The sequence below is a fragment of the Malaclemys terrapin genome, chromosome 1 (assembly GCF_027887155.1).
Source record: "Malaclemys terrapin pileata isolate rMalTer1 chromosome 1, rMalTer1.hap1, whole genome shotgun sequence".
Lineage (NCBI taxonomy): Eukaryota > Metazoa > Chordata > Testudines > Emydidae > Malaclemys > Malaclemys terrapin.
In genome coordinates, this window is record NC_071505.1 from 342,303,414 (window position 1) to 342,315,959 (window position 12,546).

General features: G+C 51.7%; 1 protein-coding gene across 1 annotated transcript in view; it reads left to right on the top strand.

The window, feature by feature from the left end:
• Window positions 1-12,546, top strand: part of CHRDL2 (chordin like 2) — a 64,335-nt gene that overhangs the window by 45,765 nt on the left and 6,024 nt on the right. The window contains exon 9 of the mRNA XM_054018048.1: window positions 1,126-1,308. Within this exon, the coding sequence (XP_053874023.1) occupies window positions 1,126-1,308 (183 nt within the window). The remainder of the gene's footprint in view (window positions 1-1,125; window positions 1,309-12,546) is intronic.

A 12,546-nucleotide genomic window follows, 5' to 3' on the forward strand; every position in this document is an offset into this window, starting at 1 on the left:
CCTGCTAAACCCAGGGTTGTGAGTTCAGTCCTTGAGGGGGTCAGTTGGGGATTGGTCCTGCTCTGAGCAGGGGGCTGGACTAGATGACCTCTTGAGGTCCCTTCCAACCCTGATATTCTATGATTCTAAGTTGAGACCCACTGCCAGGATCTGAGATGAGAATTTTGCCCAGTTTTGCTTTGGGAAAGTTTTCAGTTTGCTGCTACCCGATCCCTATCACCTTCTGTGTACCACACAGAGGCTGTGAATCGGAAAAATAACGGTTTTTAACAATCCACATGGCAAATAACAGAGAACTTAAAAAAAATCTACCTTCACCATTGCTAATGCTAGGGTACGTCCCTATCTCAGCATTCAATAGCGTTATGGTCATGGTCTCCATCCACTTACAGAAAACTAAATGGTCTCCTTTTAAAACTCATCATAATATTCGGTGCTCCTTCTTTTCAGATAGTGCCTTCAGACTCAATTCTACCACACTCAGAGGTGTGACTGGAGCCTGAGTAGGCATAGCCATGCTAGCTTTGCTCTAGCTAGCATGGCTAAAATTAGCAGTGAAGACACAGGCACGGATCCTGGCATGGACTAGGAATGTGAGGACATGCTCAGGGTTCTGGGTGGGCGTGAACAGCCCACACTGAAGCCAGTGGTGTTGCGTCTTCACTGCTAACTAGATCAAAGCCAGCTCAGGTATGTCTGCTTGAGCTGTAATCACACCTCTGATTGCAGGGTGGACTTGCTCTGAGTCATAAATAAAAGGCCTGGTTTACATTCTTTGTGCCACTCTTAGGCCTGGTCCCCACTAAGCCCCCACTTCGGACTAAGGTTCGCAAATTCAGCTACGTTAATAACGTAGCTGAATTCGAAGTACCTTAGTCCGAACTTACCGCGGTCCAGACGCGGCAGGAAAGCTCCCCCATCGATGCCGCGTACTCTTCTCGGCGAGCTGGAGTACCGGCGTCGACGGCGAGCACTTCCGGGATCGATTTATTGCGTCTTAACCAGACGCGATAAATCGATCCCAGAACATCGATTGCCTGCCGTCGGACCCTCCGGTAAGTGAAGACGTACCCTTATTGACTACATAGCTGCGAAACAACTAATGCTGACTTTGTTTGTGCCTAGATGCCAAAGTCAAGCCCACGGATGAAATAAATACCCCCAGATGTGCCAAGAATCCGAACAGGGTATCGGTCTACATGTTTGTGCCACCCAGCTCCGAGAGCCCCAAGGAAGACCTGAGAAAAATTGCAATCGAGAAAGACTCTTCTGAAGAGGTGGAAATTTACAGCTGGAAACTGGTAAAAGGTGAATCTGGTGAATGAAACCAGCAAAGGATTTTTAAGGGTTATTTGAAGGGTCATTGCCATACCTGTTTAGTGTCCTCTCCAGCTTTGGCAGGAGAATCATGTTTTTGGCTTCTTTCTGCAATGCTCCTACCTAGGTAACCTCAGTCTGCTGATTTGGAGACATCTCCATGGTTAGCATTGGTTGTAGGTAGATGTGTCTGGTAACCCCATTGTACCATAGACCTGATGCATAGTAGTTGAGTAAACCAGTCTGGATGAAATCTGACCCTCCTTCAGCCATTGCCCTTGAATTCACACCAAACCCAAGGTGAACTCTTTCTGACACTCAAAACAGTTCCATTCATTCTTTTTCATTTTTGCCTGAGCTGTGTCCTCTCCATCTTCCACCCCAAACTGAAAGAGCAAACATTGCAATACTGCAATAAAGCTCTTCTCCTGACTCGCATACTGACTCAACAGGAAGCAGCAAACACTGGAAATCAACATCACACAACATGTCAAATTCTCCAGACTCGATGGTTTTGGATCCAAACTTTTGAATACTGATCTGACCCAAAACTCTCACTTTTTGAGGTTGAAGTATAGCTAATAAGCAGTAAAATGAGAGGAGACCTCAAATTAAACACTATACATATAGTACGGTACCATGCAGTTTCCTGAGCTGGTATAAGTCAGCGTCACTCCACTGACTTCAAATGATCTACACCAATTTACAAGGGGACTGGAAGTCCTTTCCAGTCCTACATCCTCAAAAACAATGAGGAGTCCGGTGTGACCTTAATGAGTAACAGACTAACATCCTACGTTCCTATTTACACCAGCGGAGGATCTGGCCCACTGGACCTGTTAGCCACTGTCCACTGCCCATTGTAATTCAGATTCTTGATTTAGTAGATGATTGCTCTGTGGATCACGCATAATAAACTGGAACAGGCTAGAAGGCTCTGGGTGCTTGAAAATGGAGGGTATTATTATATCAGAAGATCTCCATTTCAGTTGTTCCTTATGGTTCACTAAGCTCATTATCTTCTTCGAGTGATTGTTCACGTCCATTACACATTAGGTGTGCGCGCGCCGCGTGCACGGACATCGGAAACTTTTTCCCTTAGCGGCTCCCGTTGGGTCGGCAGGGCCCCCCCTCCCGCCAGAGCAGCGCCCCGCTCTAGGGTATATATATCCCTGCAGACCCGACCCCTTCAGTTCCTTCTTACCGTCCGTGGCGGCGTTGGAACAACTCTGTCTCTCGTCTGAGAGTGTCCCTTAGCATAGTCATTAGTGTTATCTGAACAACAGTTATCAGTTCTTTAGTTGTTAGTGTTAAGCTTAGTAGTTAACAGTTCATTAAGTACTTGAAGTTCTTGCTGTGGTTGTTTGGTCAACCCCGGCACCGGCCCTGGGTGCGGGGCATGCCGCAAGCCCAAGGCTTCAAGGCTTGTGCCACGTGCCGTAAGCCTATGCCATTGAGCGACCCCCACGACTCGTGTCTCCGCTGCCTGGGGGAAGCTCACCAGAAAGAGCGCTGCAAGATCTGTAAGGCCTTTAAGCCCAGAACTAAGAAAGAAAGAGACTTTCGCCTCAAGCAGCTGCTCATGGAGACGGCGTTACAGCCCTCCACTTCGACGGCACCGTCTGCCTCAGTGCGGAGTGCCCCGGCATCGGTTCGGGAACCGGCGCCGGCGGGTCACCCTAAGCCCACGGCACCGACCCAACGGGGGCAGTTACGGCACCGGTCGTCTTCGCCAACAAAATCAAAGGGCCAGCCCAAGGCCCGAGGACGCTCCCCGCATAAGAGGGCAGCGCCAGCGAAGACCTCGAGTGCGCCTAAGGCCGGCACGGCCCCGGCACAGGCCCCGGTAGTGGCTCCGGCGCCGAAAGGCCCGTTGAGCCCCGGGATAGGCGCGTCGAGTGAGGAAGAAGGGCTGGAGGAGCTCTTGGAACAGCCCTCCACTCCGGACACGTTTGAGGCAGCAAAAGACCTCATTGCATTGTCCGTTGAGGGCCCTCCATAAACTAAGGACGCTCCGCTGAGACTGCCACCCAGAGGCAAGCCAGCGATGGTGCGCCCATCACAGTCGCCATCCCGGCACCGTTCAAGGCACCGGTCCCGGTCGAGTTCCGCCTCGGTGGACTCCCGGTTGCCCTCCGTGCAGAAAGCGCCACAGCCGTCGGGCCTCAGTAAGCAGTCGGCACTGACTCAGCAGCCATATGCGAGTCGGCACCGGGATGTGTCGGCGACACGTTTCCCGAGACCGACCACCCGTAGTCGTTCCCGGTCCTGTGGTCACTGGTACCGATCCAGGTCCAGGTCGGCGAGACGCTGCTCCAGGTCCTGGTCGCGGAGACACTACTCCCCAAACCCGGACCGGAACCATTCCACGGCTCCGCCGTGGCCTTCCAGATCACCATCCGTGGTGTCGGAGACTGACTCGGGCCGGTACGGCTGGTATGCCCACAGGGCACAGGCTAGTAGAGACTATGAAGCCTCTGGTCATCCCCAATGGGGCCAACCAAGCCAATGGCCATTCTGGACACCCTGGGCCTACCACCAACAAGGGCCCCCATCTAGGGCCTCGAGATCTGGGCCATCAGGGTACTGATCCCGCTCTCCGCGGTACCGCCCGCCCTCTCACAAGGAGGCAACGATCTCTAGACCGCAGGAGCGGGAGGGAGTGGACTCGGCACCGAGCACGGTACCGTCCCAGTCCCACACCGTGGGACAGGCCCCAGAGGAACAACCAGTCGATGATAGGTTGCAGGAAGGTGAGGATGGGCAAAAGGCCCCGACCTCTTCCTCCTCGCCGGATGAGGCAGTGGCGGGCACGACAGTGTCTGGCCCTCCCCCGATTGGTCATCTGGCGCACCAGAACCTGCTTCGCCGGGTAGCCCTCAACCTTGGCTTGCAAGCAGAGGAGACTGTAGAGCAGGAGGACCCCATGGTCGACATCCTGAGCCCGGAGGGCCCCTCCAGAGTCGCTCTCCCAATTATACAGACAGTCCAGTCTAACTATAAGACGGTATGGCAAACGCCGGCCTCCAGTGCACCAACTGCAAGAGGCGTGGAGAGAAAATACTTCGCCCCATCTAGAGGGTTTGACTTCCTCTTTCTGCACCCGTCTCCTTGTTCGCTGGTAGTCTCTGCGGTCAACGAATGAGAGCGCCATGGCCAGCAAGCCCCTGCGCCCAAGGGCAAGGAGGCGAAACGATTGGACTTATTTGGGAGGAAAGTCTATTAGTCTGGGGGCCTCCAACTGAGGATCACTAATCAACAGGCGATTCTAAATAGGCACAATTTTAATTCTTGGGCATCAGTCTCCAAGTTCAAAGACTCCCTACCTCTGGATTCACATCCAGAGTTCACGGCCCTCGTGGACGAGGGGATGGCGGTGGCCAAAACTTCATTGCAGGCCTCCCTCGACTCAGCTGATGCAGCGGCTAGGACAATCGTGTCAGGGGTAGTGATGAGGTGCTCGGCATGGTTACAGGCTTCTGGCCTCCCGCCAGAGGTGCAGACCACCCTGCAGGACCTCCCGTTTGAAGGGTCAGGCTTGTTCGCAGACCAAACGGACGCCAGGCTACATAGCCTCAAGGACTCGCGAGCAACCCTAAAGTCGTTAGGAATGCATACCCTGGTGACACAGCGCAAGTCCTTTAAGCCTCAACCACCACAGAGGCAGTACCACCCTCGCCCTCGGCACGAACCGTACCGCCGTCATGGCAGGGATAACAGGCGGAGACGTAACAATACGCCTAACCAAGGCCAAGGTCACGGCCAGGGCAAGCCGCAGCCAGGGAATAAACCAGGCTTTTGAAGTTACGCTCGAGAACAGCGTACCACATCCCATGCCGGATCCACCTCTAAGTTTCAAGGACCGCCTGTCCCATTTCTACCGGGCATCGTCGCGCATAACATCGGACCGCTGGGTCCTGTGCACAGTGAAGGCAGGTTATACCCTCCAGTTGTCCTCGCTCCCTCCCTCCCATCCCCCTTCCCCGTCCCTCTTCAGGGATCCCTCTCACGAGCAACTTCTCATGCAGGAGGTGCAGACCCTCCTCACAGTGGGAGCAGTGGAAGAGGTCCCACCAGACCTAAGGGGAAAAGGATTCTACTCCAGGTACTTCCTGATTCCCAAGGCAAAAGGGGGCCTCCGTCCCATTTTGGACCTGCGTAAACTGAACAAGTTCCTGGTCAGAACGCGTTTCCGTATGGTCTCCCTTGGAACTATTATCCCATCCCTGGATCCGGGGGATTGGTACGCTGCCCTCGATATGAAAGAGGCGTATTTTCACATCGCCATCAATCCGGCCCACCGGCGGTTCCTGCACTTCACCGTCAACCAGCGCCATTTCCAATTTACGGTCCTGCCCTTTGGCCTAGCATCGGCACCGCGAGTGTTCACGAAATGCATGTCCGTGGTAGCAGCCTTCCTTCGGAAAAGAAGGATGCGCGTGTTCCCATACTTAGACGACTGGCTCCTCGCGGGCAGGTCGGAGGCCGAGGTCCGCTCTCACGTGACGCTGGCCTTACGGATGTTCGGCAGGCTCGGCCTACTGGTCAACGTGCCCAAGTCCACGTTAACGCCCACACAGAGACTGGACTTCATAGGCACAGTCCTGGACTCGGCGACCGCGCGGGCAAGTCTCCCAGAGTCGCGGTTCTTGGCAATTCAAGGGGCCATAAGCTCCGTCCAGAAATTTCCCACGACAACGGCAAGGTGCTGCATGCAGCTCCTGGGACACATGGCAGCCTGCACGCACGTGGTCAGACATGCCCGCCTAAGGCTCCGGCCCTTGCAGTTGTGGTTTACCCAAACGTACCGCCCCAACAGAGACCCCTTGGATCTGGTGGTGACGATCCCGGCTCGGGTGTTGAGCTCGCTCCGCTGGTGGCTCGATCAACAGCAGGTCTGCGAAGGGATCCCTTCGCTGCCTCACAACCCACTCTGACGTTAGTAACAGATGCATCGGACCTGGGTTGGGGGGCACACCTGGGGGAACTGCGGACCCAAGGATTGTGGTCCAGGGAAGACAGGTTGCTTCACATCAATCTGAAGGAGCTGAGGGCGGTTCGCCTCGCCTGTCAGACCTTCAACGCCACCATAGAAGGTCACAGCGTGGCAGTCCTGACAGACAACACTACCGCCACGTTCTATATAAAGAAGCAGGGCGGGTCTCGGTCCTCTCCCCTCTGTCGCGAGGCACTCCACTTATGGGACTTCTGTATAGCCCATGCGGTCCATCTTATTGCAACGTATCTCCCAGGGATCCAAAACAGGTTAGCGGACCGCCTCAGCCGATCCTACCACACGCACGAATGGGCTTTGAGGCAGGACGTCCTGCATTCAATCTTCCAGAGGTGGGGCTTTCCCCGGGTGGATCTTTTCGTCACCAAAGACAACGGACAATGCCCTCAGTTTTGCTCGTTTCAGAACCTCAGCCCGGGATCGTTGGCAGATGCCTTCGTGATTCCGTGGGGAGGGAGCCTGAGGTATGCCTTCCCTCCATTCCCGCTCATCCACAAGGTCCTCCTCAAGACCCGCAGGGACAAGGCCACAACTATCCTCATCGCCCCGGCGTGGCCGCGGCAGCATTGGTTCACGACCCTGCTGGAATTGTCCATAGCCGACCCGATTACCCTCCCGCTCCATCGCGACCTAGTCACACAGGACAGGGGTCGCCTACTCCACCCGAACCTATCGTCGCTACATCTCATGGCGTGGTATCTCTCTGGCTGAACGATGCGGAACACAGGTGCTCTCACCAGGTTCAGCAAATTCTCCTTGGTAGTAGGAAGCCCTCCACAAGAGCGACCTACCTGGCCAAATGGAAGAGGTTCTCCCACTGGTGCGAGCCTCAGCACATACAGCCTCTACAGGCCTCGGTTCCATTGATCCTGGACTACTTACTGCACCTCAAGCATCAGGGGCTCGCCCCGCCTTGATTAAAGTTCATTTGGCTGCCATATCAGCGTTCCACCTGGGGGAGTTGGGAGTGTCAGTGTTCTCCAACCCCACAGTAGCCCGATTCCTCAAGGGGCTGGAGAGGGTGTTTCCCTACTCGCGCCCACCGGTCCCTGCATGGAGTCTGAACCTAGTCCTAACTAAGCTCATGGGGCCCCCCTTTGAACCCCTAGCCGCTTGCTCCCTCATGCACCTCTCATGGAAGGTGGCGTTTCTCGTGGCCATCACATCGGCCAGGAGGGTATCGGAATTGAGGGACCTCACTTCAGAACCCCCTTATACAGTTTTCCATAAAGATAAGGTGCAACTGAGGCCGCACCCTAAATTCCTCCCAAAAGTGGTCTCGCAGTTTCACATGGGGCAGGACATTTGTCTACCGGTGTTCTTCCCTAAACCCCATATGGACCCTTGCCACCGCAGCCTCCATACCATCGATGTTCGGAGGGCATTGGCGTTCTATCTGGAGCGGACCAGATCGTTCCGCAGAACACCTCAGCTCTTTATTGCCGTTGCGGAACGTATGAGAGGCCTGCCTATCTTGACACAACGCTTGTCAGCATGGATTATGCATTGTATACGCACGTGTTATGAGCTCGCCAACGTCCCGGCCCCAGAGATGCGGGCTCACTTGACTAGGGCTCAAGCATCCTCGACGGCCTTCTTGGCACAGGTTCCTATCCAGGAAATCTGTAAAGCAGCCACCTGGTCGTCCGTGCATACGTTCACAGCCCACTATGCGATCCACCATCAGACCAGAGAGGACGCAGTGGTTGGACGGGCTGTGCTACAATCAGTGGTACCTTGACTCCTACCCACCTCCAATGGTAAGCTTGGGAGTCACCTAATGTGTAATGGACGTGAACAATCACTCGAAGAAGAAAGAACGGTTACTTACCTTCTGTAACTGTTGTTCTTCGAGATGTGTTGTTCACGTCCATTACACTTCCCACCCTCCTTCCCCTCTGTCGGAGTCTCCGGCAAGAAGGAACCGAAGGGGTCGGGTCTGCAGGGATATATATACCCTAGAGCAGGGCGCCGCTCTGGCGAGAGGGGGGGCCCTGCCGACCCGACGGGAGCCGCTAAGAGAAAAAGTTTCCGACGTCCATGTACGCGGCGCACGCACACCTAATGTGTAATGGACGTGAACAACACATCTCGAAGAACAACAGTTACAGAAGGTAAGTAACCGTTGTTTCTATCCATACCCATAAATGCCTTCTTTCTTACATTGGCCAGGTTCTTCTTCCTCAGGTGACCTCTATAATATATAATATAATATGAAGGCTGTACCGATCTAGGTTTTAATAAGGACACCCATCACCATAGTATCTGAGCTCCTCCACTGGAGTACCCATCCCTCCTAGGTCTGTCTCTGTCTCCAGCCATGGATGCTGAGATTCACAGGCACTGAAGGATTGTCACAGTCTGAGACATTGACTCAGGATATCGGGCCAAGTTCATGAGCAGACACTGGCTGCTCATCATTGGTTGGCAGGGGTCATTACCAAAACAGTGCATGGTGTGGTCCTCCCACCTACCAAGGCCAAATGCTTAATGCCTCCAGGGAGCTTGCAGCTCTGCCAGCCAAGACAGGGAAATCCCTCATCCAAGAGTCCAGCTCTGCTCTTTTGCTTGGCAGCATAGAGTGTTACTGCTGGGAGACTGTGTGAGCTCAGGCACGTATGGATTCCACCAGTACGCTGTATTTCACTTGAGTAACAGAAGAAGATTTGTGGGTGCAGGGAGGCTGGGAGCAGACCATTGGAGTTCATCCACCTTACTATTGTGTGTGACCTATAGTATTTCTCACCCCTAGGCGGTATTATTTATTCCTGCTTTGGTACAGTCTGTGTCTACACATCACTTCAATTATAAGAGTATAGGGCCTGATTCTGGGCCTGTGGAAATCAGTGCAAACTTTGCCATTGATTTCAGAGGGCGCAAGAGGACACTCTTCATGTGTTTCATCTGAGGATCTCAAAGCACTTGTAAATACAGAATCATAGAAGTGTCCAGCTGGAAGAGAAACCCAGAGGTCATCTAGTCCAGCCCGCTGTGCTGAGGCAGGATTAAGTACACCTAGACCTAACATCATGTTAATTTAGTAAGCATGGCAACACCCTTGTGAAGCAGGCGAGTGCTGTTATTTCCTAAGGCATTATAAAGCACTGGCATTGATTTTTAAGTTGGGTTTCTATGCACTGGGATGGGGCTCAGAGCTGGGGGCAGAGAGCAGAAAGACGTGGGCTTTGAGGAGACTGTTGCAGGAGCCGGGGGATGGAACTTGCATGGTATAAACGATCCGTCCTTCCCTTAGCCCCCTGCCGCCATTGCTGTCACTCCCTAGCGGGACTCCTGGGGAGCAGATAAGAACGTAAGAACGGCCGTACCAGGTTAGACCAAAGGTCCATCCAGCCCAGTATCCTGTCTACCGACAGTAGCCAATGCCAGGTGCCCCAGAGGGAGTGGACCAACAGGCAATGATCAAGTGATCTCTCTCCTGCCATCCATCTCCACCCTCTGACAAACAGAGTCTAGGGACGCCATTCCTTACCCATCCTGGCTAATAGCCATTAATGGACTTAACCTCCATGAATTTATCCAGTTCTGTTTTAAACGCTGTTATAGTCCTAGCCTTCACAACCTCCTCAGGCAAGGAGTTCCACAAGTTGACTGTGCGCTGTGTGAAGAAGAATTTCCTTTTGTTTGTTTTAAACCTGCTGCCTATTAATTTCATTTGGTGACCCCTAGTTCTTGTATTATGGGAATAAGTAAATAACTTTTCCTTATCTACTTTCTCCACATCACTCATGATTTTATATACCTCTATCATATTCCCCCTTAGTCTCCTCTTTTCCAAGCTGAAAAGTCCTAGCCTCTTTAATCTCTCCTCATATGGGACCCGTTCCAAACCCCTAATCATTTTAATTGTCCTTCTCTGAACCTTTTCTAATGCCAGTATATCTTTTTTGAGATGAGGAGACCACATCTGTACATAGTATTCAAGATGTGGGCATACCATCGATTTATATAAGGGCAATAATATATTCTCCTTCTTATTCTCTATCCCCTTTTTAATGATTCCTAACATCCTGTTTGCTTTTTTGACCGCCTCTGCACACTGCGTGGACATCTTCAGAGAACTATCCACGATGACTCCAAGATCTTTTTCCTGATTCGTTGTAGCTAAATTAGCCCCCATCATATTGTATGTATAATTGGGGTTATTTTTTCCAATGTGCATTACTTTACAGATAGATGAGCTGAGCCCTGTAGTCACGTCACAGGGTGGAACGCACACACTGGATTTTTCTGTCCCTGTCTCTTTTTATTCAGGCTGTTGATAAGACTGTTTTAGGGAGCATTTTAGCAGATTTTCACTCTCTCTCTCTCCCCCCGCCCCCCCTCCGGAATTACTGGGTGAGTTCTCTGGCCTTTATGCAGGCCAGATTAGCTGATCAAAATGATACGTTTTGGCTTTGAAATCTGTGATTCTATGACAAGTAGCAATTCTCACTGTCTCAGAGACACAGACATATGTACCTTGTTGGCCAGGCCTGTGTCAGCTGCCATTCTCTCTCTCTCTCACACGCATGTATGCTGCTGTCAGAACTGTGTAGCACTCTCTATAGACACACGCTCGGGGCTGTGTCAGTTCACACACAGACGCGCACACGGTTTTCTCACATGGCTAGGACTGTTGCTGGCCTCAGGAGAGCGGAGGGCCCTTTGCCCACTAGGAAAGGTGAATGAAGGAGAAAAGCAAGGATCCCCTCAGGAAGCTGTGCTCCTTAAGAGGACAGGACGTCTGTCTCTCTCCACCTATCTGCTAACCCTGCTGGATCCGCTTAGCCCCTCACACAGAAGACTTCTTCTCTGTGAAGCCCCTGTGGGTCCTACTGAAATGGATGCTCCAGTGTGAGCCATAATCTACTCTGATCTTTTATAGCTAAGGAAGTTCAATGTTTTCTAGTTATCTAACTAAGGAACTCACATGGCCCCCATCACCAAAGAAACCGAGCATCTTCAAACTCCCAACGTGTTTCTCCTCACACCACCCCTGTGAGGTAGGGCAGGGCTGTTATCCCTGTATTACAGATGGGGAACTGAGGCCCAAAGTGGCTAGGTGACTTGCCCAGGGTCATATGGGATGTTTGTGTCAGAAGAGGAATCAAACACAGGTGTCCCACAGCCCAGGCGAGGTCCCTATTCACTGGACCATACTTCATCAAGTCATTAATTAAGCCTCTAAGCACTCTGGTGAGGGAGGTATTATATCCATTTTATACAGAGAGTGCACTGAGGCTGCCCAAAGCCACAGATCAGCTCAAAGGCAGAGCCAGAGCTAGAAATGGAGGCCAAGAGTCAGGACTAAGGCTGGGTGACTTTTTATTTTGGCTAATAGTAAACTCACCAGAAATTGCATTTCTCTGGGCGCTGAAACTATTTGTGAATTTAGGTCAAATTCGGCAAGTAGCTTCGACTGAAAAAAACGGAAAACAAAGGATCTTGGAACGTTGAGCTGAAATGACAGTTTTTAAATATTTCGTTCGACCTGAAGGAAATGTTTTCAGGTTTTTTATTTCATTGAGAAGAACTGAAAAAAACCCAACACCTCAATTTGGGTTTGAAATTAACTGATTTTTTTCTTCGGTTTTTCAATTCGGCCACCAAATCGAAAAATCAAAAATGATTCACTCAGCTCTAGTCATGCCTTTGAGTCCTCTGCTTCAACCACTAGCAGACACTTCCTCTCACATCCCAAACCAGTGGACACAGAGGCTGCCCTTGGCAGAAGAGTGAGCTAAGTGAGAGGGTGAGGAAGGATGTTCCAGGCATACCTGGCACGTTTGTCAGCACTTCACTACTTAATATGAACGTTATAATACCTAATCCATTTTAAAGGTCATTTCCATTGCTAAATACATGTTCTGGTTTTCTTGAATTAAACAATTCACTCAAACGCCTCCGCTCGCATTCTGACTCTGGCACAAAAGAAGCATAAATCTATATAGAAATATTTTTATATTTCCTAGTCAAGCTACATTTCTAAACTGGGGGATTAAAAAAAAATGTTGGCTGCTGAATGCCTAGAAAAATGAAATATGAATCAGCATCAGCCAGTTCCATGGACATGGGAACGAGGGTATCTGAAAGGAGGGGTGCAGAGATGAGGCTGGAGATGTTTGTCAGGAGGGCAATGAGAGAGAGAGAGCCCTGTTATTGTCTGTGTTATGGTAGCAACTGGAGGCCCCAGCTGAGATCAGGTGCTAGGTGCT